This window comes from Rhinolophus ferrumequinum, chromosome 6, assembly GCF_004115265.2.
Source record: "Rhinolophus ferrumequinum isolate MPI-CBG mRhiFer1 chromosome 6, mRhiFer1_v1.p, whole genome shotgun sequence".
NCBI classification, from domain to species: domain Eukaryota; kingdom Metazoa; phylum Chordata; class Mammalia; order Chiroptera; family Rhinolophidae; genus Rhinolophus; species Rhinolophus ferrumequinum.
The window spans coordinates 53,130,098-53,156,455 of record NC_046289.1 but is presented as its reverse complement, the minus strand read 5'-3'; the positions used below and the strand labels follow the sequence as shown (position 1 = coordinate 53,156,455).

At 36.9% G+C, this 26,358-nt stretch overlaps 1 protein-coding gene across 1 annotated transcript in view; it reads right to left on the bottom strand.

The window, feature by feature from the left end:
• PRTG (protogenin) overlaps positions 1–24,407 on the bottom strand; it is a 105,890-nt gene extending 81,483 nt beyond the window's left edge. Inside the window, exons 1-2 of the mRNA XM_033108775.1 lie at positions 24,262–24,407; positions 21,787–22,089 (exon numbers count right to left, since the gene is read on the bottom strand). Coding sequence (XP_032964666.1) covers positions 21,787–22,089; positions 24,262–24,358 — 400 coding nt within the window. The 5' untranslated portion in view covers positions 24,359–24,407. The remainder of the gene's footprint in view (positions 1–21,786; positions 22,090–24,261) is intronic.
• Positions 24,408–26,358: the final 1,951 nt, after the last annotated feature.

Here is a 26,358-nt window from a genome sequence, read left to right as displayed (position 1 = left end):
AAGTTAAATAAGTAGTTAACAACTTTTAGATGAATATTACACAGAGGGAGAATCAGAGAAGGGAGAGATCACAGTGAGATGAAATGGTTAAGAAAAAGATAAATGATTCTGGGTAGAGGACTTGAATTGGCTCAGATTAAAATGGAGCAATGAACGCATTCCCAAGCCTCAAAGTACCTCTTCAATCACACAACTGCATTTTAGCCTTTTAAATAAAATGAATAAGCTCACATAGAATCTTTTTTTCCTACAATGATAAGTCTTTGACATAAGAATGTGAACTCCAGAGGGTTAATGAATCAATCACTAGCAACCCACAATATAGTCAAGATGGTGAAATGAAATGCTTGGTCAGAGTTCACTGACCACTGGTCAAAGACAGACAAAGACCCCTGTCTCAAATAATAGCTTTCGCCTTCGGAGAGGCTCGTTTTCTGTACCAGCAAAGATTTTCCAGAATGCAGCTTTGCTATGTGTTTCAACCAAATCCACAAATCTCAGGTGGATTTGCTTTCTTTGGATATTACAATAGCTAACTGAAAAGCAGCTGATTCAACCCCTAATTGTTCATCCAATTTGATCATTAAGACAACCAAAATAATGGTGCATGATCTGGTTATTGTAATTGTGCTACCTCCCAAACTGAATTAACCATGTGGCAATGTGATTGGTAACTCAAAGGCCCTGTTGAATCAATTTAAGACAGTTTGGGACCAAGCACAGATATGGTTTTAATTTTTCAAAATATACAAGGGCAGACGTTATTTCAGATTACTAGTATCCTCTGTATCAAACTTTTATGCAAATTAACTATTTTCAAGACTTGGAAGTAAGAAAAATAGTAAAAGACAGTTAAGGTAATATTTTAAAATAAGCTGTCAAACAACTCAAGCAAACTGAAAACATTTAAAGCATATAAGATCATTTAATTTCAGAGGCCACTAATAGGACACTTTATCTCTGATAAAACAGGGACATGCATTTTAAACCATTCATCTAAAGAGCATTTATTCAAACTACTTCAAAAATATAGAAGAGGGAGTAACATAACAAACATTTATGTACATTGCACCAGACTATCAAATATTAACACTTTGCTACATTTCAGATTTTTTTTAAGGAATATAAACTTTACAGATTTGGTTAATACCTGGATACCCCCGGATACCTGTCTCTGACATGATCTGCCTTCCCTCCTGAGAAGTAACCACTACGTTGAATTTAGTGTTTACAAGTCCTATTACTAGGTATCTATGTACTCATAAACAGAACATGTACTGTTTTGTGTACTTTCAATCTATATACAAAGTCATCATACTCTATTTATTCTCTAATTTATTTTTATGCTCAACTTTTTTAGCCATTTGTCCACACTGATATATATATAACTCTAGTTAATCATTTTAACTAATTCATTTCATTGTATATAGTATCCCATGATTTATTAGTCATTTTTTTATTGATAGACATGTAAGTTATTTCCAACTTTCCATTATTACAAAGGATGCTTCAAGGAACATTCTTATACATGTTTCTTTATATTCATGGGCAAGATTTTTCTATTATATATACCTAGAAATGAAATTGGTGATTGAAAGAGCATATGCATTTTCAATTTTTCTAAAAAATTGCTTTCTAAAATAGCTCCACCAATTGAAATTACCATCAGCTTTATTTGCTATCATTTGGAAATACCAGGTATTTCGATTTCTGTTAAGCTAGTGCATGTAAAATAGTATCCTTGAAAAAAAATTGTTTCATTTCCCTGATTACAAGTGAGTTAAGCATAGTTTCATATGTTTATGAGCTATTTAGGTTTTCTCTTCTGTGAACTGCTTCCAGTTCATAGTCTCTTCTACTGGGGTATTTATCTCTTTTCTATTCATTTGTAGTTCTTTATATTTTTTGGTTACTAATTCATTGTCATTTAGATTCATTGCATATATATTAATGCGATTACCAGCTTGTGGTTGGTCATTTCCCTCCTGGCTTATATTATCTTCTTGAAATTCAGAAGTTTTAAATTAAAAAAAAATTTTTTTTAATTTATTATCTTCTTCATGGTTTAGGGTCTTGGTAAATTATTTAAAAATCTTTCCTTATCTAGAAGTAGAGCCAGACCTAAAACTTTAGGCTACTTAACCTCTACACTTCTCTTCTGTTTTGGTCTCCATAGATGTTTCTCTTGTTTTTGAGCCAGGGTATATCTTTTTAGTTTTCCATTGTTTTATTTTACCTATGTATTTGAACAGAGACAATATGTCAAGGCATGAACTTATCCATCTTGATAAGAAGTCATCCTTTTTTTCCTTCTAAACAGAGAAAAAGGTTTAGGTAAAGTTAAGTTTCTAAATAAAGACTATTTCCCCTGCTTAGGCATCACATAAACTTTGAAATATTAAATTAATTGTTTCAGGTATCATGATCTAGTCCAGATTGTGACTATTCAAATCTCTTAACCACTTACGCTTAAAAAATACACATGTACAAAATAGCTGTAAGAGATGATATACACGTTTTCTACCTAAAATATGTTATTTATGCATAAAAACTGAGCAGCAGCTTCTTAAAGAAATATATAACCATTTTTTGTTGTTGCTCAAGTTAAAATTTGGAAACAATCTTTATAAAAATCTGTTTAATGAATTCAAATGGCAACCCCCATAACAGGGACTTTTGAAGAAAGTCCACTTGGAGAGTTCCTTAACTTTTTAGGAGCTGAGTTTTAAAATACACAGATAAGATACTCTAGAAATACTGAATACAATCATTGTAATTTTTCTTTTAATCTAATAGTTTATTTAGATAGTAAAATATTTTTCATATTATCTAATACCAAAAACATTAAAACAAACATCAGATGTCTCGATACATTCATGTTATTTAAAAAGGAACTGTTAAGTAATGTATCTATTGTTTGATTGAGGCAATGACAGGCTATATGCTGAAATAAAATATTATCATCTAAAGACCAAAGCTTTCACCTTTATTTCCTATATAATGAATTAGTTTCTACCAACCGTGTCCATGAAAAAAACTGTAGAAAAGAAATCGGAATTTTCAGGCTAATCGGGATATTTCCCACCTGCCTTCAGGGATAAAAATCACTTTCTTTAGATAATATCAACTATGTTTTTAATCTGATTGATTCATTGATTCTATACACAAAGCTATTAGACTATTAGGAATTCTAGCCCTTATCCTTAAAAGCAAGAGCTTGGAGTTGGGAGCCTTGAGAGTATTTGAAGCATTTGTAAAAGTGACCTCAGGGCAACTCCAAGCCCTAAAGGATGCTTTTAGTGTTTGCAAAAGCAGCAGGAAGTTCCTAATCCCCTTTTTCCTTAAAAGAAGAGATAAATGTCTTTGATTTGGGATCACAACATCCAGAATCCTCTGGAATTATAACATCCAAAAACACCCTGAGTACTGGGGATCCAAACTAGAGGTCTGCAGGGAAAATAATATTGGTTTTAAGATCAAAAAAGGCTAATCTTTAAGCTAAAACGGCAGTGAAAGAAACTCAAAAGGAATTTACTACTGTTGGCTTGGTCTATCAATTAACACCAACTCCAAGGGAGAGAGAACCTGAGGGAACCTTGACGATAAAACATGTAGATGAACAATTCATTTCTTCCTGAACTGGCACAAGTTGGAGAAGAAAGCATAGGTAAATTATTCAGTAAGTGCACAGCTATTAAAATGTTCAACACTTAAAAAAAATTCTCAACACTTGTTCACATTAACTCATTTTTTTCTGATACTATTCAAAAGCTATCACATAGACAAAGTATATCACCCTCCTTGAAAAGAAAAATTATTTACCATCGATTTATAAATGAATTTGATTGCTGATCAATTAACTCTCCAAATCAAATCTTGTACCTCCACAATATTCCAGTTTGCTGTTAACCAAGACTGAGCTTTTATTTAGAATAAACAACTTATGGGCTGAAGAACGACAGTTTCCTCTGCCAACTACAAAACTGTTCCCTACCGCCTTAATCCATGGGACCAAACTAGTTAGACCTTAGTTGCGTTAAGAAGCAAAGAATCATTGGGGAGGTTTTAAAATATCATGAGGATTTCATCTTCATAATATGGAGACGATCTTAAAATCAAGTGCTGACCGATCTAATCTTCAAGAATACAGTATAATCTAGTTTTTGATATTTTTCTAAATGACCAGACTGCTAGGAGAAAAAGAAAATCACTTGTCTTTTCTATTTTCTTCTTGTATTTATTTACTTAGTCAAAACATACAAAGATATGAAGAATTCTTAGGATTATAATTGCTGAATTCATCAGAGTGTAGAAAAAGTAATTTTACAGAAATATATATAAGAAAAAATATACACCATGTTTCCCTGAAAATAAGACCTAGCCGGACCATCAGCTCTAATGTGCCTTTTGGAGCGAAAATTAATATAAGACCCGGTTTTATATGATATTATACAAGACCGGGTCTTATATTATATTAAAGTAAGACCTGGTCTAATATGATATTAAATTAAAATAAGACCGGGTTTTATATTAATTTTTGCTCCAAAAGACGCATTAGAGCTGATGGTCCGGCTAGGTCTTATTTTCAGGGAAACACGGTGTGTGTGTGTGTGTGTATATATACTCATATATATATATATATATATATATGTATATATATATAAAACTCGATAATCCCTAAAACTCGAGCTATTATGAAATTAAAAGAGGTTTTCATTTTCATGTCTAGTAACATCCTCCTGTGCGAAGTGGTGTGCCAGCTATGATAAAAGCTGTGGCTTTAACTCCATGATACCAAAACATATCTATGAAAAGTAGAAAATCCAGCCGGTTATGCAAGGACTTTAGTTACATGAAACAAAGTAATGGAAACATCCAAATCCCTAACTCTGTTCTGCTCCACTCTGATATTATAGCAAGTTGGCTTTTATAGGAAAGCAGAAATGTACATATTTAACACAGGTGAAATATGCTAACTTATTTCAAACAGAATGCTTTAATTAAAAATATGAATGTGATTTTACATAAAATAGACACAGGAGGCACGTACAAAGAATTACTTCCTAACGAAAACTGTCAAAAAATGGGGAAAGCACAATATTACCCTGTAGTGGAATTCTACTAGTAGTCAATGATTTTAAGATGCCTCAAAGGGTAAAGGCGCTCTCCTGCTGATTTATGAGACAATTCTTTCAACCATACCTCTCCAGTAATTCTATGCAAGAGAGGAAAAGCAAAAGACCACAATGAAGGTTTCTGGGATTTGCCATCTGAAAGCTTTTATTCTTCCAAAGAAAGAAAGTTATGACCTTTGACATTGTGCTCTGTGCCGAAGAAACTGCTCATAAATGTATGTCAGTAATGGAGCAGAAATCAATAATTTCATTTAATCTAGTAAACTATTATGTAGTGGGACACAACATATTGGAAAAGCCAAATGTCCTTTTCTTGTTAATGACACCTATGGTGCTATTTTATTAAGATGAAAGTTTTGTTCCCCTGTTTTATATTTTTAAAAATTATCATAATTTTCACTATCATATATGAAAAGTATCCAGCATTTTAAAGTTATCATAAACCCCTATTTTTCTTAAAAGAAAAACACTTTGTAAAAATCCATGCACATGTTTAACGGAATATTTTCATTTGACCTTCTTAAATATTATGGATAAGTTACCAAGTTTGTAAGGCTAGGCCTCTTAAGACTCAAATTACTTTTTATAAATAATTTTATACACACATACATATAGAATTAATTTCATAAATTTACATGCTTTTAACCACTATCTGAGTTGGGTGGCTTATTAAAATTGAATAATTGAATTGCTTAGAAAAGCAACAATACCAAAAATAGCGGTTGGGGGATTGATTGTTTTCCTTGTCTTAACTGATTTTACTAAAATATTTCAAATATTTACAGATTAATGAGAAATGGTTGCATCTGTCATACCACATCAACCTTATTTGCAAAGATGATATTAGAAGATAAAGAACAGGGAAGTTTGTTTAAACATCAGGATTTCCTTCTCAAGTTGAAGACATAAAATAGGCTAAAATTTTAGAAATGTGTATCTTGAGAGAACATCAGTTTAGTGGATAGCATAGAGAACTTTAATAAACCAATGATGAATGCCTTTTAATGATTTCATATGCCTAATGATTGTTATTTTAAAAGAGCATGTTCCCCAAGGCAGAACTGTGTATGTTTAACAGTTATTTCAGATAAAACACAATAGCAATGTAAACATTTACACTAGTTAAAGAACTAAATTTTCTTATAATAACTATGGCATTGATAAAAGTTTTAGGAACATATGAAGTGGTATTATTTTGCTAAATCACAGCATAGTAGTATTATTTATATTTGAAAATAATGTTGGACAATCTTGAAACAATGGGAAATTATCCCACTAAGTTTTAAGCAAAATTCAGTGTCCCTAAAACCTGTGCTTGTTTTCATTCTACTGAAACTGCTCTAAGACTTTAATGACCTGTTAATTGCCTGGTACACAGAACATTTTTCAAATCTTGTTTTATTGAAACTCTTTGTTGCATCTGATATTGTTTCATGAACTCTTTGAAACTCCTCTCTTGGCTTCTGTGATTTTGTACTTTCCTGGTTTTCCACCTACCTTCCTGACAATTGTGTTTTGTCTCTGTTGCTTGCCTTCTCTTCTTGCAGTGTACACTCATCCTGCTCAAAAACACCTAGGCCTTGAACTTCGCCAAAGTCGGTCCTGGTGATACTCAATTCAGTACCTTCAGTGATGCCCTCTCTAACTTCCAACTGCTCTCTCGGATCACTTGCTAGACAGCTCCACCTCGACATCTCACAGACACCTTAAATGAACATTTCCCAAGCCAAATTCATACCCTTGTTTCTTATGTTAGCTCCTCCTCTTCCGTTCTCTATTTCAGTTGGTAGCACCACCATTCACCGAGTCACCCAAACAAGAAATACAGACATTATCCTGAACTTCTCCCTTTTCTTTATTCCCCACATCTAACAAATAGAGCCTATTTTTAATCATAATTATCACCTAAAATCTGTCTTCCCTTCGTTCCCTTACCAGTGTTCTAGTCCAGGCTCTTAGGAGCTCTCACCATAATGCTGACATAGCCTCCATCTTGCCTCCCATCCCGCTCACCTCTCTTCTGTTCTTACACACTCCAATGGATCAGTCTAAAACACCAACTGGCCAGTCCAATCCCCTGCAGCAACTCATCACTCACAGCTTCAATTCCAGGTTTCTTAATGCAGCAGATGCTATACAGTGAGTATTTCCTTAAGTGCATCCTGCCCACATCTTCAACTCTATTTCTGGCTACCATTTCCTTGAAATTTGCTCTCTAGCAATACCAAACAGCTTATTATTCCATACATATCATGTTGTTTCTTACTACTATACCTTATTGGACTATCCATCTACCTCATCTAACTAAAACCTAGTTTTCCTTTAAAATTCAGCTCAAGCATCACTTCCACAAGGATCTCTCCCTAAGTCCCCATCCCAGACTTGGATATGCATGAGGAATTATTTAAAGACAAAGTGTCATGATGTCTGCAACTTACATTTTTAGAGAGAGAGAAGGACATAGAAAATATGACAAAATGTTAATTAACAGCTGGGAATCCAGGTGAAAGTTATTCAGGTGTTCATTATACTAAGCTTCCACTTTTCTGTAAATCTGAAAGTTTTCAATATAAAAAGTTGAGAAAAACAGTATTATATATGCAACTCTACCAGAAGTACACTCTACTATTACATAATGATACTGCTTTAATAATTACTTATTTATGAATTCCTTTCTCTCATTAACCTATCACTGTGGTCAGGGACTGTTTTTATTAACTGTGGCATTCTCAGGACCTAACAGAGTAGGCTTTAAGTAAAATTTTTTTGTGGGGGGAGGGGAATGAATGACAGCACTACATCAGAAATAGGCCTAAACACAGAATTCTCAATAAGCCAGTAAGTATTTTAGTCTCTACAATATGTTAAGCATTTTCTTGGGCACTCTGGCAGTATAAGGGACTATCAGTCAAAGTCAATGAAAAATTCCATTAAGTAGCACTGGGCTGAGACAATGAGGAAAGAGAAAAGTATTTGGGAGGGATGCTGAAGACTAAAATGAAGAGCGCCAGGATCACACAGAGAAGTGAAGTTAGAAAGTTAAGAACTAAGTCTGCAAACATCACGCATGTAGTTTCTGAGGTAAGTGATTCTTCAAGACTCCATCCTTATTTCAGTTCCTGAAAATGGTAGACTGAGTAAACACAGATGCTCTCTCCCACTAAAAAAAAAAAAATGTTGCACAGAACATACTCAAAACAACATCACTACCACTAACAAAAGTTTAAGGACAAGGTCAGAGCCTTATACCACGATGGCCCAGAGAGGACTATAGACTTCTGGGAAAAGGACATGGTTTTGTTCCATCACAACATAGTTAACTGAAACCTGGAGCTGGGCTCCTGGAAGCCCTTGGAGAAAGATCAGTAGAAAAACTCACGCACTAGCAAGATGAGCAACAAGGAGGCTTTATTCCGAATGAGAAGAAATGTTTCCCATGACAACATAAACCACTGGCCTATAAAACACACTTGTGTAGATTCTAAATTTATACAACTAATACAGAGCAGCCAAGAATTAACCCCCAAATTAGTCCATGACCAGTGAAACTTTGGGGTACCAAATAGAAGCAAACACTTCCATAAAATAGGATATAGTAAGCCTTACTAAAGATGAGCTCATGAGGAAAAAATCACCAGACATAGAAGAGGAGGAGGAAGCTGGCACCTCAAGAACTTGGGATAACAGTACAGTTGAAGGAAACTGTAAGATAAGGTTTTAAAATGTTTTAAAATGCCATAAGAAAAGAAAGCAATAATTTGGAAAAAAATTAAAAAGGATTGGTGAACAGAGCCTAAGGGACATGTGGAACACCGATGAGCAGACCACCATACACATTATGGGAGTTTCAGAAGGAGTAGAGAGAAAGAATGGGGCACAAAGAATATTTGAAGAAATAATGGCTGAAAGCTGTCAAATTTGGTGAAAGAAATGAATATACATACCCAAGAAGTTCAATGAAACCCAAGTAGGATAATTTAAAAGGGATCCACACAGAAGTAGATTTATAATCAAACTGTTACAAGGCAAAGGCAAAGAGAGAATCTTGAAAACAGCAAGAGAGAAGAGATTTGTCACATCCTTATTTCTCAATAAGACTAACAGCTTATTTATCATCAGAGACCATGAAGACCAGAAGATAGTAGGATAACATATTTAAAGTAACTTAGAAAACTACAAACCAAGAATTCTATATCCAGTAAAACTGTCCTTCAGAAACGAGGCAGAACTTAAGACATTCCCAGATAAACACAAGCTAAGGCAGTTCATCACCACTAGACCTGCCCTACAAGAAATGCTAAAGGGACTCCTTCAGGTTGAAATGAAAGGACACTGGACAGTAACTCAAAGCCATATGAAGAAATAAAAATCTTCCAGTAAATGTAACTAAATAGGCAAATATTAAATTCAGTATTATTTTATTTTTGGGTTGTACCTCCACTTTTTATTTCCTACATAATTTAAAAGACAGATGCATAAAAATAATTATAAATCTTTATCACCAAGCACACGATGCATAAAGATATAGTCCATCACAGTAATGTAAAAGGAGAGACTGAGCTGCACAGTTTTGCATGATACTGAAGTCAATTTGGCATCAATTCTAACTAGATTGTTATAAATGTTAAGTGTAACTTCTATGGTAATCACAAAGAACTATCTAAAAATTATACACAAAAGGAAATGTGAAGGGAGTCAAAATGGTTCACTACAAAATATCAACTAAACACAAAAGAATGTAGGAGAGGAGAAAATGAGGGACAAAAAAGGTACAAGACATACAGAAGATAACAGCAAAATGGTAGAAATTCTTCATTATTAGTAATTACATTAAATGTAAATGGATAAAAGTCTCCATCAAAAGGGAAAGGTTGGCAGAATCTATTTTTAAAAATGATCTAGCAGGGTCCGGCCCAATGATTGAGGTGGTTGGAGCGCCGTGCTCCTAATGCAGAGGTCGCCAGTTCGATTCCCACATGGGCCAGTGAGCTGCGCCCTCTATAGCTCTAAATTATGCATGAATTTCCTAAATAAATGGAAAGATACACTGTCCGTGGATTAGAAGACTTAATATTATTAATATATCAACACTACCCAAAGCCATCTACAGATTCATGCTATCCATATCAAAATTCCAAGATTCTTTTACATAGAAATGGAAACGCCAATCCTAAATTTCACATGGAATTACAAGGGGCCATGAATAGCCAAAACAGTCTTAAGAAAGAACAAAGTTGGAGGATGCACATTTCCTGATTTAAAAACATACTAGAAAGCTGTAACAATCAAAACAGTACGGTACTGGCATAAAGGCAAACAAACAGACCGATGGAATAGAATCAAGAATCCAGAAATAAACCCCCATATAGCTATGGCCAATCAATTTCAACAAGGGTGTCAAGTCCATTCAATGAGGAATGAATAGTCTCAATGGTGCTGGGACAACTGAACTTCCACATGCAACAGTGTGAAGTTGGACTCCTACCTTTTGATTTGGTAATGGATTCTTATATCTGACACCAAAAGGACAAAGAAAAAGTAAATTGGACTTCATTAAAATTAAAAACTTTTGTGCATCAAAGAATATTATCAAGAAAGTGAAATGACAAAATACAGAATTGGATAAAATATTTGTAAATCATAAAACTAATAAGGATTTAATATCCAGAATACATGCATAACTCCTATAACTCAATCACAAAAAGATCAACAACCCAATGTTTTTAAAAAATGGGCAAAGAACTTGAATGTATATTTCTCCAAAGAAACTATACAAATGGCCAAGAAACACATGAAAAGATGTCAACAGCATTAGTCATAGGGAAACACACATCAAAACCATGAGATAGCATTTCACACCTACCATGTAGTTTGGTATTTTTTTGGCGGGGGGACAACAAGTGTTTGTGAGGATGTAGAAAAGTTGAAGCCCTTGAATATTGCTAGTGGCAACATAAAATGGTGCAGCCACCTAAGAAAACAGTTTGGTGGCTCCTAAAAAGGCTAAATGTAGAATTACCATATGACCTAGCAATTCTCCTCCTAAGCATACACTCAAAAGAATTGAAAACAGGGACTCAAACAGATAGTACTTGTATGCCGATGTTCATTGCAGAATTATTCACAATAGCCAAAAGATGGAAACAATCCAAGTGTCCATAAACAGAGGACTAGATAAATAAAATGTGGTATATCACACAGTGGAATCTTATTCAGCCATAAAAAGGAACAAAGTACTGATACATGTTACAACATGGATGAAGCTTGAAAATATTATGCTAAGTGAAAGAAGTCAGACACAAAAGTCCACATACTATATGAGTATGATTCTCTTCTTAGGATATGTCCAGAATATGCAAATCCATAGAAACAGAAATTAGATGAGTAGTTCCAGGGGGTAGGGGAGCGGACAATTGGGATGTATGCGGTTTCTTTTCGGGTGATGGGTATATTCTAGAATTAAATAGTGGTAATAGATGCACAAAAGCCACTGACTTGTCTACTTTAAAAGGGTGAACTTTGTGATATGTGAATTCCATCTGAATAAAACTGTCATTAAAAATAAAAACATTTCCATGCTAGGCATAGGCTGTCACTATTCCCTTCTTTCCATAACATAACAATAATGACACATACTCAACCACTTATTTAAAATTCACTTATTTGATTATGAAAGAGCCTCATCCCATTGCAGGTTATTCAGAGAGACACTGAAAATCACTGCTTTACAGAAAACTTCCATTTGGACAGATACATCAACAAATGCTGAGCCCCTAAAAGGACTGGAGCGCAATCTTCCTGCATTGAGGTTATATGTACAAGTAAATAAATTCCATGAAGTGTTACACGACAGATACAAATGGAAACACATTAGCAATTTTATTTCAAAATTACCTATTTACTACATCAACAACAAAACCCTGTATGAGTACAGTAGTAAAGGGTAAGTTGATAAAATTAAGTCATATTTTTAAAAATAAATGTTAAGAAATTAAAGAAGTGTCTTTAATTTCAATGTCGGTTCTGTTACCCTTCTCTTTTCTATATTCTGGATTTGATGAGATACATTTGAATATAGAAAGACACATTTCCACACAATACAAAGGGCAAAATTTTTATGTAAGCATTGTGAATTCATAACTAAAAATGGCAAATCTGAGCTCTGATCCTAAATCTAGTAGCTGTGTCGTTAAGCAACACAGTTACCTTCTTCCAGCTTCATATTCCTTATTTGCAGAATAGAAATTTCTAAGCTACAAGTTGTGATCTTTATTCATGTTAGGAGGAAGGCAGTCAAATTAGGGAGCAAGGACTCTCTACTGACTAGGATTAGTTTTAGGGAATCTTAAGGTTCTTTCTTCAAATGTTCATTACCAGCATCTTAACAAGTATTTAAAAGCTTAAAGATCAATGGCAAATAATAATGTATTTTGTCTCTCTTTTATTTCATTTTTAAAAGCTGTCATCCCCTTCTGACAGTTTAACAGGGCAAAACTTCTGATTGTCAGTTTCTTTCTATCCTGAGAAAGAATGGTGTCAATACTAGCATGGTAAGAAACTGGTCACTTCTCTGTTGACCAACTGGGGATCCACTTATAATGTCTCATTGGACCATTTGCTAAGCAAAAGTCTCTCCCTAAATATCAGAGCTTCCAAATTGACATCTGGTGGACTGAAAATTAAACTTCACAAACTTCACAAAGTTAAAATTTCACAGATTTTCTTTTGTGTACATACATCCTTGCATACTATTAATTATCGCCGATTTATAAAAATGTAAATCATAAGGTAAAGATACTTGCAGGCTTTGAAGAAATCATATTCCATCACTGGGATAACTTTAATAATCTCCTTGGTAAGAATTCTAGCAATATTATTGCTTTACTGAAGTTGGTCCCTCACTTAAAATCATATTAAAAGTATTACTAGGTGAAAGCTTGAAAATGTGGCCTTCTTGAACATATAAAAAGTGAATTATTTTTATTAAGAAAACAGTAAATATATTTAACTGGTAAAATTATCTAAAAAAAGCTGTGATCTCCCTTTTAAAAAGAAATACCTAAATGGCCTAATAACATCAAAGCATTTTTTTCCTATTATGTATCTACTCTGGGGTCAGTATTTTAATTGACGTTAATGTAAAAGCAATCAGAGGGACTCATGCTAATTCAGTTTAAAAGTGGGGTGGGGGAGGAATTAAATAGGAATTGCTGGTGGTGGTGGGGAGCCAGTATAATCTACTCCATTAAAATACATCCTCAGGAGAGTTTAGTAAAACTCTCTTAAAATGAAATCAGTACAATTTTTTTAAAAACCAAGTCAATAAACATCAGCACGTAATTTAATTATTAGCAGAACCAGACACATATTTGTAAACTTACACCTCTCGTGCACTACGCCAACCTTCAAAGCAGCACAACTATCCTGAACTGTCCAGTCTCAGACAAAGTAACTTACTTTTCTAGGCTCTTAAAAATAGTACTAGTTCAAATTATCACACTAGTTTAGGACCTCCCCGTCTCTCTAGGCAGATCCCTCTAAGGTTCAAGGCAAGAGTATGAATTCTTAAAAGTATCAAGTTAAATAATGGCCAAGCTTTAAAATATTTTTTTTCAGTGACTTAAATGCAGTATGACTGGATTCAGTCTTATAAAAAATATCATTTATTGTCCATTTACTTACAATTACAGTAACAGAATTTTAAAAATAAGGGCACTGTGTTTCTTCATATCCATTCCCTCTATTTTTCCAGCTACCCATTTTTACAGATAAGACAAGTAAGGATCAGAATGAATGAGTAATTTGTCTAAAGTCATATAAGTCACCAGCAATGGAGAAGAATTTAATGTTTGGCTCTCCCGCCTTTTTGTTATCCTTTCTGCTTTTCCATTGCAACTCCCAGCAACTCAATAAAAATTAGAGCAGCACAAAGAATACTGACCAGATATTGGAAATTGTCGACGTTATAATTTCTTTATGAAATGACAACAAGAACAAGCAAGAACTCGTGTACATTAAAATTCTATTTTGACACAAACGTGTGTGTTTTCCTCTTTTGTTCTGAACTAACTGATTTGTTCTATTTCAAGTACTTTTTTTGGAGTAGAACATATGTTACCAAATGTTCAGCCAGTTTTGCCCAGCATTGGAGCCACTCATTAAAAGATTTTGCTTCCTCCTTCATCCATCTCAACTTGCCAGTTGGGCCACCAGTGGTTATTAGCATGTATAGGTGACCAACAACATGTAGCAACAATCATAACTTTTACTAGCATAAATAGTTAACCAAATGGGAGCACACACAAAGAGTGGTATCTTGGGAAAGATAAAGACTACAACTTCCTGCCCACTACTCATAAGTCATCTAAAACAAATGTTTCAATAATAACCACTCAAAAATTTGCCTTCAACTTTCTATATTCTATTAACATACTATAGTGTCTAATTATTTTCCCTTTATGCACCCCATGATGCTCTCTCAGATGCTACAATCTTTACATCATTATCTGCAAGAAGTTAAATTGCTTCTGCCCAAAATAAGTCTATGGTACCATTGAATTAGCTGAAAAGATTTCTGTTAACCATTCACCCAACGAACCACCTACTACACAGCAAATGTTATTCTCTGGGCTGTTCATCTCATAGCTTTACTTCTCTCTGTGCAGAGCATTACAAAGACATCCTTCAGCATTTACCACTCATGGAGATTTCTCATGTTCTCAGCTATGGTTTCCATCACATCAATAAAATAAAAGATGCTGCGTAAACAGGGTTAAATGAAATTTGCATTTACTCTTTAACTAGATATCCTCCCCCGAAAGATCAAAAATCCTGAAATCAAAGTAAATGGTAAATATAGAAAGGTATACTTTTTTTGTTGTTTAACTTTTATTTGTTTTAAGTGTGTTTTTCCAGGACCCATCAGCTGCAAGTCAAGTAGTTGTTTCAATCTAGTTGTGGAGGGTGCAGCTCACAGTGGCCCATGTGGGGATCAAACTGGCAACCTTGTTGTTAAGAGCACTGCGCTCTAACCAACTGAGCTAACTGGCCACCCCCAGAAGGGTAAACTCTTAATAGTTTTCAATGTACCATGTATGTGAAAAAGGGATAGAGAAAGACATCATCACTTCAACTTAGACAAACAATGACCCAAACACATTTTTTTATCCAGCTTCCTTGACAATACTTTAAAATAGCAAATAGTTCCCTAATCAATACATTTAGCACTAACACCAAAAAAAGTAGAATATCTATATGCTAATTAACATACTATAGTGTCTAATTAACATACTATATTGTCACTAAAAAGTGACAACATAGCAAGCATGAGACAGAAACAGTTAACATAACTAATGGCCCCAATATGACTTGGAAACAAATTTCCTACTACTTTCAGAAACATCAGTCATTCTCAACCAGGGGTGATTTTCCCCTCCAAACCACATTTTTTGGTTGTCACAGCTGAGAGGGCATACTATTGGCATCTGGTGTGTAAAGGCCAGGGATGCTGCTACACATCCTATATAGTACAAGACAGCGTCCACAACAAGGAATTATTCATCCCCAAATGTCAATTGCACCAAAGCTGAGAAACCCTGAGAAATGCAATCCACAACAAGAAGTATATATTTCTTTTTTTCTTTCTTTCTTTATTGTATTATTATATTAGTATTTTTTTGGGGGGGTTGTAAATGTGGAGTGGAAGATCCATTCTGCATAGTACAAAAAAGACTACAAAACAATAAAAAGGCTATTTTGGAGGACCATTCCAAAAGAATGTAATTTATTTAGAAAAGTCTATATGAAGCAGCATTATTTAAAAAACTGTTGCACTGTTCTAAACAGGGTTTCCTATAGTTTCATAGGGTAAATTTTTATAAGATAATTTATTTTCTATCAGTCCAAACAACTAAGCTTAGTGAGGATACAAGTTTGAAACTAGAACCCTGAACAATGATTGCATTCTCCAATAGTCACTTGATTAATCCACTATAAATGCAGCTTATAAAATACAGACACACACACAAACACACACACACACACACACACACACACTGAAAGGGCAAACCCTCCAGAAACTGAAAAAACAAACATTTTTAATTCATGCCTTCTGCTCAGTCTGTAAGAATTTGACTTTTAAAGCTCATCAAAAGCAGTTTCTGAGAACCAGAGGTTAAAAAAAAACAAAAAACAAGGAATGTAAAAGTCAGGAAAGTATTTGTCAGATTAGTGTCAGAGACCTTTGTGAGGATGATGCCTTTATCCTCTGCAATACATATCCCTACAGCGGTTCATGCAGCTTCAGAGGTAGTCTGGTACGTTGTTACCTTTTTTGTACATCACCATTGTCAACTGGCGACTGTGAGCTTGCTCTGTGCAGATTACCATGTTAAAGCAACTGCCAATATTCAATGATTACAACTGTATCTGCTTCTTCCTCTCTTATTTACCAAGATTTATTTTATTTATTTATTTATTTATTTATTTATTTATTTATTTATTTATTTTATTTACCAAGATTTCAATGTTTAAAAAAATCCTTTAATAAGAGTTTAAAAAATCCTTTAATAAGAAGTTTGGACACTGCAAACTACCGGAAGTATTAAAATAATGCTAAGAATAAAAACTTAATTTGGGATGAAATTTTTAGGATTTCCCTTAAAATGCTCAAAAACCATAGCTGTTTTTAAAATTCAAGTATGATCCTCAACAAAATGCCTGACTCAATATTATTTTTCATACAAATATTAATTGCCAGTATAAAAGCTGAAAGTAATCAATCCTAACTCAGTGATCCTGGTTATGACAAATATTATCTCTCAAAATTGTAGTTAAGAATGTAAGTGTTTTCAAAAAAGTAACGTCAAATGCATCTATTTATTAATTGAAATATTCCTTTAACCTAAAACTCTGATTAAAAGATTTGTTTTTTGCTATTCTTTTAAATTGCTCTGGACTTCATCAATAGGCCTAGCTGTTAAATTCAGGAGCAATGACAACAAATCCCTGGGCAAACAACTGCTGCGAGTGAGGCCCTTTCTCTAGAATAATCAGAGATAATTGACAAAAGAGGGACATACCAAATGCCCTTTCAAAATTCCATTAACAGACTGGATAGAAGCAAAATAAACAAACACATTTATATACATCTTGAAGCAAATTATAATTCTACCCCTCAGTGGATCCTGCTTTGTTAAAAAGTTAAAAAAAAATCCAACAACTTTGAAAAACAGTGAGATAGTGTTACACATTTCTGAAAATGAGAAATGATCTTCCTTAATCAAGTGGAAAAAACTGGTTCCATTACCCAGTGATTATCAGTACCTCATAAACCTTTTAAGTAGACAGACTCTAAGAACCAAGTGTCATGTAAATAAGACTCGAGACTCTAGAGCTATGCTGGTGCAAAAGTAATTGCGGTTTTTGCAATTTTTTTTTTTTTAACCTTTTAAACCACAGTTACTTTCGCACCAACCTCATATATATGCTTTTACTTCCCTAAGTTAACTGATGCAATTTTAAGATGGTCAGTTTGTACTTTTGAACCACACCCCCTTTTTAAAGATGATTTTTCTTGGATCCCAGGCAGTGTTATCTGAACCTTACCTACAGTGTTGGCAGATTGATCTCTCTAAACATCTCAGTTCTTATTTTCCCAAAATAAAATTACTTTTACTTTTGTGTTAGCACTCTTGAAGTAGGGCTGGTAACTGTTAACAGCTTGATTTGAAGTGAACATTTGCAGAGGTAAGTCCTTTACAGCATCTACAAATCTCAATAAAAAGTGACTATGTAGCAACATCTTGCCCATCTTGGGTCCAGGATCATTAATAACACTCAAAATCTAGGCTATTACTCTCATGGTCCTTATCATTCTCTTTGCAATATACCACCCACCCTCTTTCTTTTTAACATGACTCTTTAGATGTTTTCAATACATTTTAACTTCACATTTCAAGATCAACTTTGGTCTATAATTTATGTATTACTCTTTAAGATAGAAACCACAGAACAGTTTTCATTTAATTTCACACAAAAAACCTCAAGTTTCATCTCAATTTAAACTGAAGTGATAAACATTCTATTCAAGAGGAGTGGGGGGCGGAATCAACGTCCTTTTAAAAGAAACAACTGTTACGTCAAGTTATAGAAATGCAACCCCCCAACAACTTGATGAATGCCAAAACTAACCTCAAATTTTTGGAGAAATAAAAAATCTATCATGAAGTTACAGTAATTTCCATGGTCTTCTAAATACAAATGTCACTTAATTATTTTTCACCCAACTGAACAGTCCTGAAAAACCTAAGAAATATAAGCCAGCTTTATGTTCTCTTTCCCTCTATCCTAAGACTTCAATTTCCACCTTTTATGGAAAGGAAATAAACAACTAGCTTCCTGTTCAATCACTAGCTTACAGCCAGTCTTTTACACATCACAGAACACAACCCGCCTCCTTCTTTACTTTTCTCAAATGTCTCTTATCTTAATTTAAACTTGTTGAAATATAAGACTGTTTTACCACACTAATGCTTTCCTATGAAATTTATCTTACTTACTTCAACATTAAGAATGCAAGAAACGTCAAGATGTCCATAGATTACTTCTTACTCCTAAAACATTTAAATCAAATTATTTACATAGTGAAGACTTAGCACCCATGAAAGTGAGAATTCGATTTGCCAAAAGTTTAGAATATTGAAATTTATAACAAAAGGTTTAATCTTCTGTTCTTACTATATACAACTAGAAAAAGGGCCTCCCACACCACTACCCTTTCTATTCCAATTACATGAAAATGTAAAACAGCTAAAATGGCTATCAACAAAAGGGATTACCTTTAAAAAAAAAAAACCTAAATATTACTTTAACCCTATATTTTCCTTTAAAAATGGGATGCCTTAGAAAAACGAAGTTAGACAAATTCTTTTGTGCTTGGATGAACAACAGGAAAGCAAAGCCTCCAGGCCTTTGAGGAGGAACCTTGTCCCCGAAGCAGGCTCTGATGTGCTTGGGAGATAAGGCTCCATAGTGACACTTAAGGAAAGGCCTGTTCACATTTGAATTTCTGCATTCCTCAAGAACAATTCATGGCAATAACTAACTTTGCAGAAGAGCTACATGAAAGCTTTGGCCAATGAATGAGGGTCATCTGCTCTTTATCACAAGGGTAAACCTCATCCTGGCCAGTTTCTAACCTTTTAACCCTGTGAATTCCTAATTTACACATGAATAATGGAATTCTTGCCTAGAGTGCAACTTTCAGCTTCTAGTTCCTAAGTTTAGAAACCAAGACTTGATTGCCAGTGTGTTAAAAATCTAAAACTTGCACCGATTAAAGTTTTATATTTCCAGGTACTGTATTATTACACTTCTGAACCAAAAGATATACTTGCTGACAAAATCTCTGACCAGAAGTAAAAAGAACATACTTGCACCCTGCTGCTATCAATAACTAAAGAGAACTAGCTTTAAAAAAAAGAAAAAGAAAAGAAAAACAGAATGTCCACTTAATGCCTATTATCTTCCTGTTTAATATGTATTACATCTTTACCCTGAACATAAAATAAAGTCATTTGAGCCTACATCATTGGACATTGTTTCTTAGACAACAGAACTAACTTTGTGAATTGAGAATCTCGTATTTGTAAAGAAAAATTTAAACCTACTATGCATTTATTTTAAATCTGTAATACTGAATGCAATTTATTAACAAAATAATACCTCCTCAGTTAAATAAAATGTATGTATATGAACCATGTGGTCCCTATAATGAACTGACTACAGTGGATATTTAATAGCAAAGCAATAGTTTCTACATCGTTTTCACAGAAAAAGTTTTCAATACTTATAATAAGAAAACTACTTCATCACAAGAGCCTTCAAAACGATTCACATCTAACTAAACACTTATTTATTTTCATAAAAATACAAAAATGTAAATACCAAAACTACAATACTAACATTTGTTTCACTGTTACTAACATTTCTTACACCATTCAGACTACTTATGACATCTGAAAGCTCTGTGCTTTGGAAGTATTTCTGGGCGCCCCAGAATTCTGTCAGGCTTCCAAGGAGGTCCTGGATATACCGTGTGGTCATGACAAATGCTTCATCTTTTCAAGGCCCATCTGCCCCCCTTCACTTTCCATCTTGCTCCTCCCCTCTCCAGCAAGGTAATACCAGTTACATTTCCTGGGTATGAAAACACAAGATTCCTCAAACCCTCCAAAAAGGAAAAATTACAACTCTATAAAACAATTCTACACTAGACAAAAATTAAATGAATAGAACATAAGCATAAAAAGCGCACTATCCTGAAAACAGTATTGCACAGAAAAACCACTATTTAACAACAACAAATGATTATGGTCAAAAAAAGAAAGTTTACCTGAAATTGTCTCAGGTTTATGCTATTCTTGGGGGGAAGGGAGCTAGAATTGGAAACTTCCCACTTTTCTGACATATTTCAATACAAAAAATGTCTTTGCTTGCAATTTATTTTCTACAATTAGTCATTATTGTACAAAGAAAATAAAGTACGAATTTGAAGGTGACAGAAATATGGCCATGGACATATATAGTCACCTAGGAAACCCCTGCCAATAGCCTCCTGAATTTCAACTGTGTAGATTTTGAAGAAACTATTTCCTAAAGATTATGCCTTTATTTCAAGAGCTCCCTCTTCCTATTGTTCATCTAGTAAATGATCAATTTGTAGATACAGTTAAAAAAAAATCTATCTTTTGTGGCTCAACAAAAGCATGTAGCTAGGATACCTGTACAACTATTTTTAAGATACAGCTGTGTCTCGTTGGTTTTAGTAAAAGATTTAAATGGTCTATTGTAATGTTGAGTGCTACGCTGTGTTTGATCACCTGAAGAAGTGGAAAGCCTCAGTGAGAGCAAGGAATTCCCTATCTATCCTGGGCCGATCTTTACACTCCACAGCCATCAGGTCAACTGCCAAGCAGTGGCTCACCTGGACACATGGTGGATCCGATGGGGTTGTTGATATAAAGGAAATCATTAGACAGCAAATTTTATGACAACTGGCAAAAAAAAGGGGCAGACCTGGTTTAAGTCCATTAGGCATAATATGGAAATGGCCTTAATCTCCTTCTCTCCCAGCAGGAAAAGACTAGGAATACTTCAAAGCCTTGAGAGTTACTGACCGATGCCCTCTTACAATTAAAAGCAACATGGGTGATCTTAAAGCAGTCAGAGAAATGGAAGGTGGGGCTATAAGAAAGATTTAGCACTCAAGGGCCATCTACAAAGCAGAAATTAGTTGCTTGTGATTTTAAAAATATAATTACTGATTTACAAAAGATGAGATTTGAGAACAACTGTTGTTGCGCTGGCCAAACTTTTATACCTAACTCTTCTCATAGTGTGAAACATTTATATTTATATAAAGCCACCTCTATAGGTTTGGTGTTTTAAACCTACTTTGACTTTTTTTTCCTCAATCACTCATTTGAAGTGTTTTTTTCTCAGCTTTTTCTGCATGCCTTGTTTGATATCTACTATCTTTAAGAAATTCTTAATGTTTGTGTGATTTTTAGGGTTAGCATACAAATGAATCAAGAAATCATCAGAATGTAGCAATGAAAAGGGTCAAATAATCAAGAACTTAAACACTTACTTGATAACGTAAGATGAGCTTTTTGACTAAGAATGGCTCCATATTTGTTCATTGCCAAGCACTGATAAAGCCCTTCATCAGATTGCTCTCCTCGCTTGCCTTCCACCTCACTGATGTATAAAGAGCCGTTAGACAGAACCTGGATCCGTTTATTTTCAGACACTTTTGCTCCATTTTTCAACCATGTGACCTTAATAGGAACTTCTCCATGAGCCTGGCAATCTAACACGACTGGGTCCTTTCTTGTGACAGTTACATCCTGTGGTTCTTTTATAAAAAACAGTTCGCTAAAGCACCACACTCCTGTAAGGAAAAAGGGGGGAAGGCATATCAAGAATTATAAGAACAAAATCACTTTTTAAACCACAATTGTAAAGCACATATTCAGAGAGTAATAAAACAAAGTTTAACAAACTATATTAGTTAACTTACAAACATCTTAATAAATTAATCTAAGTGTCAGCAAACCTTTCGAACAAACCAGAGAAATCACCTTTTTACAACATCTACACTAAAAGCATAGGGAAGATTTCAATAACTTCTATGCCTTGTAAGAATTCTGTTCTCAAGTTTCTTGCTAGAGTTTCAAAATCATCAGGAGAACTCATGAGCACAAGTCTTTTGCTCCTTTTACAAGCTTGTCAAAAAGATCTTGAACAGAGTAAGTCGTAAAAGTCTAATTTTACAAGAAATCATTAGCAAAACTCCAACTCTGTGAACAAGCAAGTTTATTTCCTCGTCCCTTGAAGTGTTTTTGAAACCCTTGGAACCTACTCCTTTGGGAAGTGCGTTTATCTTTTGTGACAAATTACAAGTTTGCATTTTTTTTATATCTGCTCTTTTACAGCAAAGACTGTCTCTTCTCCTTCAAAGAGACCCAATTTACTTTATTTCTGCAGTCAGATAGGTATTTAAAGGACAAACAGTTCACTTTGAAAAGTTGGTTACTCTTGCTGCTTGTACTCAGTGGGTAATCGGATTAGGAAACTTTTATTTCATTTTTTTAGAACTGCCAACTGTTGGGAAAAAATGCATGACTAATTGGTCCTTACTGTCTAATAGGGATAGGAGATTGCTTAATCAACCAGTACACGTTTTTATCAGAGCAGAGGAAGGACTTTATCCTAAGCATACACATCGTCCCCGGTCCCCACCAGGATAAAGCATCCAATGACCACCTAATACTCTGTCACCTCCTGCATTTAGCGCAAAGGCCAGATAAAGTCTTGCATATTGATTGGGGCCGAGTGGAGTGTTAGAGGTTTGGAGGGAACGTTTCATCTTCCTTCTGTTTTGAATCCAAGATTCAAACCCCCGGGATTGGTCTCTGTCTCTCATCAAGGCAGGTCCTCGGTAACCTCACACACTAGTCACGTTCCCACTCTAGGGCTGACTTCTAATGGATGCCCAGGGCGACGCGAGCGACCCTAACAGCCCCTCACTGAGAGGACAACTCCGGATGGCGCCCATTGTGTTTCCCAGTCACATCTGACTTTGATCCTTTTCTCATGCTAACAGAAAACTAACTCCTCCAGGGAAAAAACAAAGTCCGGGGTTTGTAACCGTAAACAAATAAAACAACCCATTCGCCTGAACACCAGCCCGCCAACATCAACTACATCCACTTCCCACTTTTTATCTCTTTGAGGATAAACCAACACGATGCAAAAGAAAAATTAGTTCATCCAAGTTTGCACAAGGCTAACCTGGAGTTTGGAGAAATCTTCAGATTCGTACACACCTCAGGCCCTGCCTCAAAATACCTGGCAGCGAGAAATAAAGCCTATTTAGATGCCTTCCTTCTCAGCTTCGGGTACCTTTCTCCCTCCCCTCCGGGACACAAATCAGCGACGCAACTTCCAATCCTCTTTTTCTAATTCCACCTCTCCCGTCTCCTCCTCGATCTGCAGCCAGGAAAGTGGGGGCTCTAGGGGTGCTAACCTGGGCGCTGAGTACACCTACTCTGTCCCCTGCCCGAAAACGTGGGGAAACCCCCCCTGCAAGCAGGGGAAGCCGCGCAGAACCGCGGCGCCCCCTGCGTGGCAAGGCTGCCACTAAGGAAACAATATAAATAAAGCCACGTGCGGCCGCAGCGGCTCTGGCAGGCTGGCTACAGGGGGCTGGAGCTGGCCGCGGAGGCGAGGACGCGGCCCCAGCGCGGACAATGGCGCCAGGAGGAAGGGGCGAAAGTGGACAGCGGACGCTCCGGCCCTGCAGCCCGCGGCCGGGGAAGCGCAGCGGGGAGGGACATGTGCTGGGAGAGGCGCCCACAGTCTTGTCCGCGCCCCCGAAGCGCCCGCGGGCCACTCGCACCTCCAGCAGCCGCTCCCGACTGGCTGCAGGAAGGGGACAGGGGCCGGTGGTCAGCGCCACCGCGGAGGACCCCGCCCCCCCAACACGCACCCCCGTTTCCTCTCCCCCCAGCCTGCTCACGCCCCGCAGGAGCAGAAGAAGCGCCGAAGAAAGCGCGCCCACCTGGAACCGAGTCGAGGAGCAGCAGGAGCAGAAGCGCGCGGAGCGGCAGCATCCCGGGCGGCCGCGGCCGGCCGAGGGGTCGCAGAGAAGGCGCCATTCAGCGGGGCTGCGCGGGCATGCTCTCCGGCCGCTCCGCAGCCGCTGTCCGCCCGCCGGCCCCCGCCTCCGCAGTTCCCCGCGCCGCGGCTGGACGCGCGCAGCCTGGGCTTCCCGCTCCGGCACCGGCGTGCTCGGCGCGGCGCGGCGGGCCCTAGTCTCTGTGGTCGCGGCGAGGCCGGCGCACGGACACCGGCTCGCAGGAGGCGGGGGCCCGAGAGTCCGGCCTGGGGGCGGAGTGAGGCGGCGGCTGGAGAAGGCGGGGGCGGCGGAGTGGACAGCGCCGCCGCTGCCTGCCTGGGGACTACTTTCTACATCTGGCCCCTGGTCTGGGGACCGCGAGGTCGGCGCGGCTGGCGGAGGGAGACGCTGGGAGGGGGCCGGTTGCGGCCGGGTCGCGGACCGGGAGGCGGGGGGAAGGAGGGGGCGGGTCCCACCGGACAATGCACCTGGGGGTCAAGCCCTGGCTGAGGGTCTCCGGCCCGCGTCCCCGCCCCCTCTGCCTCCCCGCCACCGTCGAGGACTGAGCCACAAAGGCCGAGCCTCCCGGCCCAGCCTGCCCCCGGGGCCCCTCACCCGCCGGCTTGTTTAGGATTCGGGGACGGAGGAGGCGGGGTGGGGAGGGATGGTGTTGAGAGACGTGGAAAGGCCGGAGACTTCTCCCCTGATGGCCCCTGCCCATCCCCCTCCTTCCCTCACAGGCCGAGGCCCTGTGGAAGGAACATTGACTGTTTCCCACTTCAGAGATTTGTCAGCACCACTGGAGTGATAAGCCCCACATTTGGGAACAGTTCTTATCCTCCCTGCCCCCATCAGATGCAGCACTGGCTTAAAAACACCTCCGAAGAGTGCCCTGAAAAGAACAATTACCTTTTGGGGAGATGTTCGATTGTCTGTTTCTCAAATTAGTCAAGTTTTATAAGTCGTGAGAACTTGGTACACAAAAGGCCCTGTCCTAAGAGTGGAGGTGAGATCAGGAGATTTCTAGATTCTCTGAAAGCACAGCGCTTTAATAGACTACCTGGGTAGAAGTTGAAGTGATGAGGAAAGACACAAATATTGTGAATTTGTTCACATCTCTTAAAATGAAGGATAACAAAAGGAGTTAAAAGGTACATTTAAAAATGTAATCAGCTGGCTAAACGTGTGGATCATAGAGAGCTTTACATGTGGATTAGGATTGCCAATCCCACACTAAATCTATGGCACATGATGAGGGCACAGGCTAAAAACTAATCTTAATGAAAAGTGCTGACAGAAATCTAGCTTTTGTCATTAAGACATCAACACATTGTCTTTTGCATGTTCCAAAAATCCTCCCTATAAAAAAAGGGAGGGGGGAGGAATCAACAGTTTTAGAACCTCTGGGAGGGCAGCACTACACTCCCCTGAAAGCTTACTACAATAAGGATCAGCCTACTTAACAATTTCAACTTAATTATATGTAAGACAATAAAACGCTTGGCTATATTGCCTCCAAAACCTTACTTAAAATTTACATGAATTTGAACTATTTCTAAGCATCAGAATAAAGGTTTGTGGAAAGGGAAAATGTTTAGAGGTAATAAAATGAAACGTTTACAAGGATGTTTTAAATATGTGGTAAGTCAAATTTACACAAAGTGATATTCCTGTCTGCCACTAAATTTTTTTGTTGTATGATGTTGTTCTACCTCTTGACTCCCCCTTCTCCCAGGTCCTTTTCAATCGACCCTAAGTGCTCATATTTCCTGGATAAGAATTGCTAATAAGATGCTCTTATGCTCTCTTTCTTGAATAAATCAGAAGAATACAAGCTGGGGGAGGGGAGAGAGAAGCTAAAAAGCAAGGGAAGAACTTTTTTTTAACTGCCACTTTGCCTTTAACATTTCAATTAATCATAGCAGACTTTGATTCTTATAAGATGGCTTTGGACCTTTGAGTAGCACAGAGGAAGAACACAGCATTGCATCTAATACGAAATTGCACATATATATATAGATATAGATAGCCAAAAAAAGT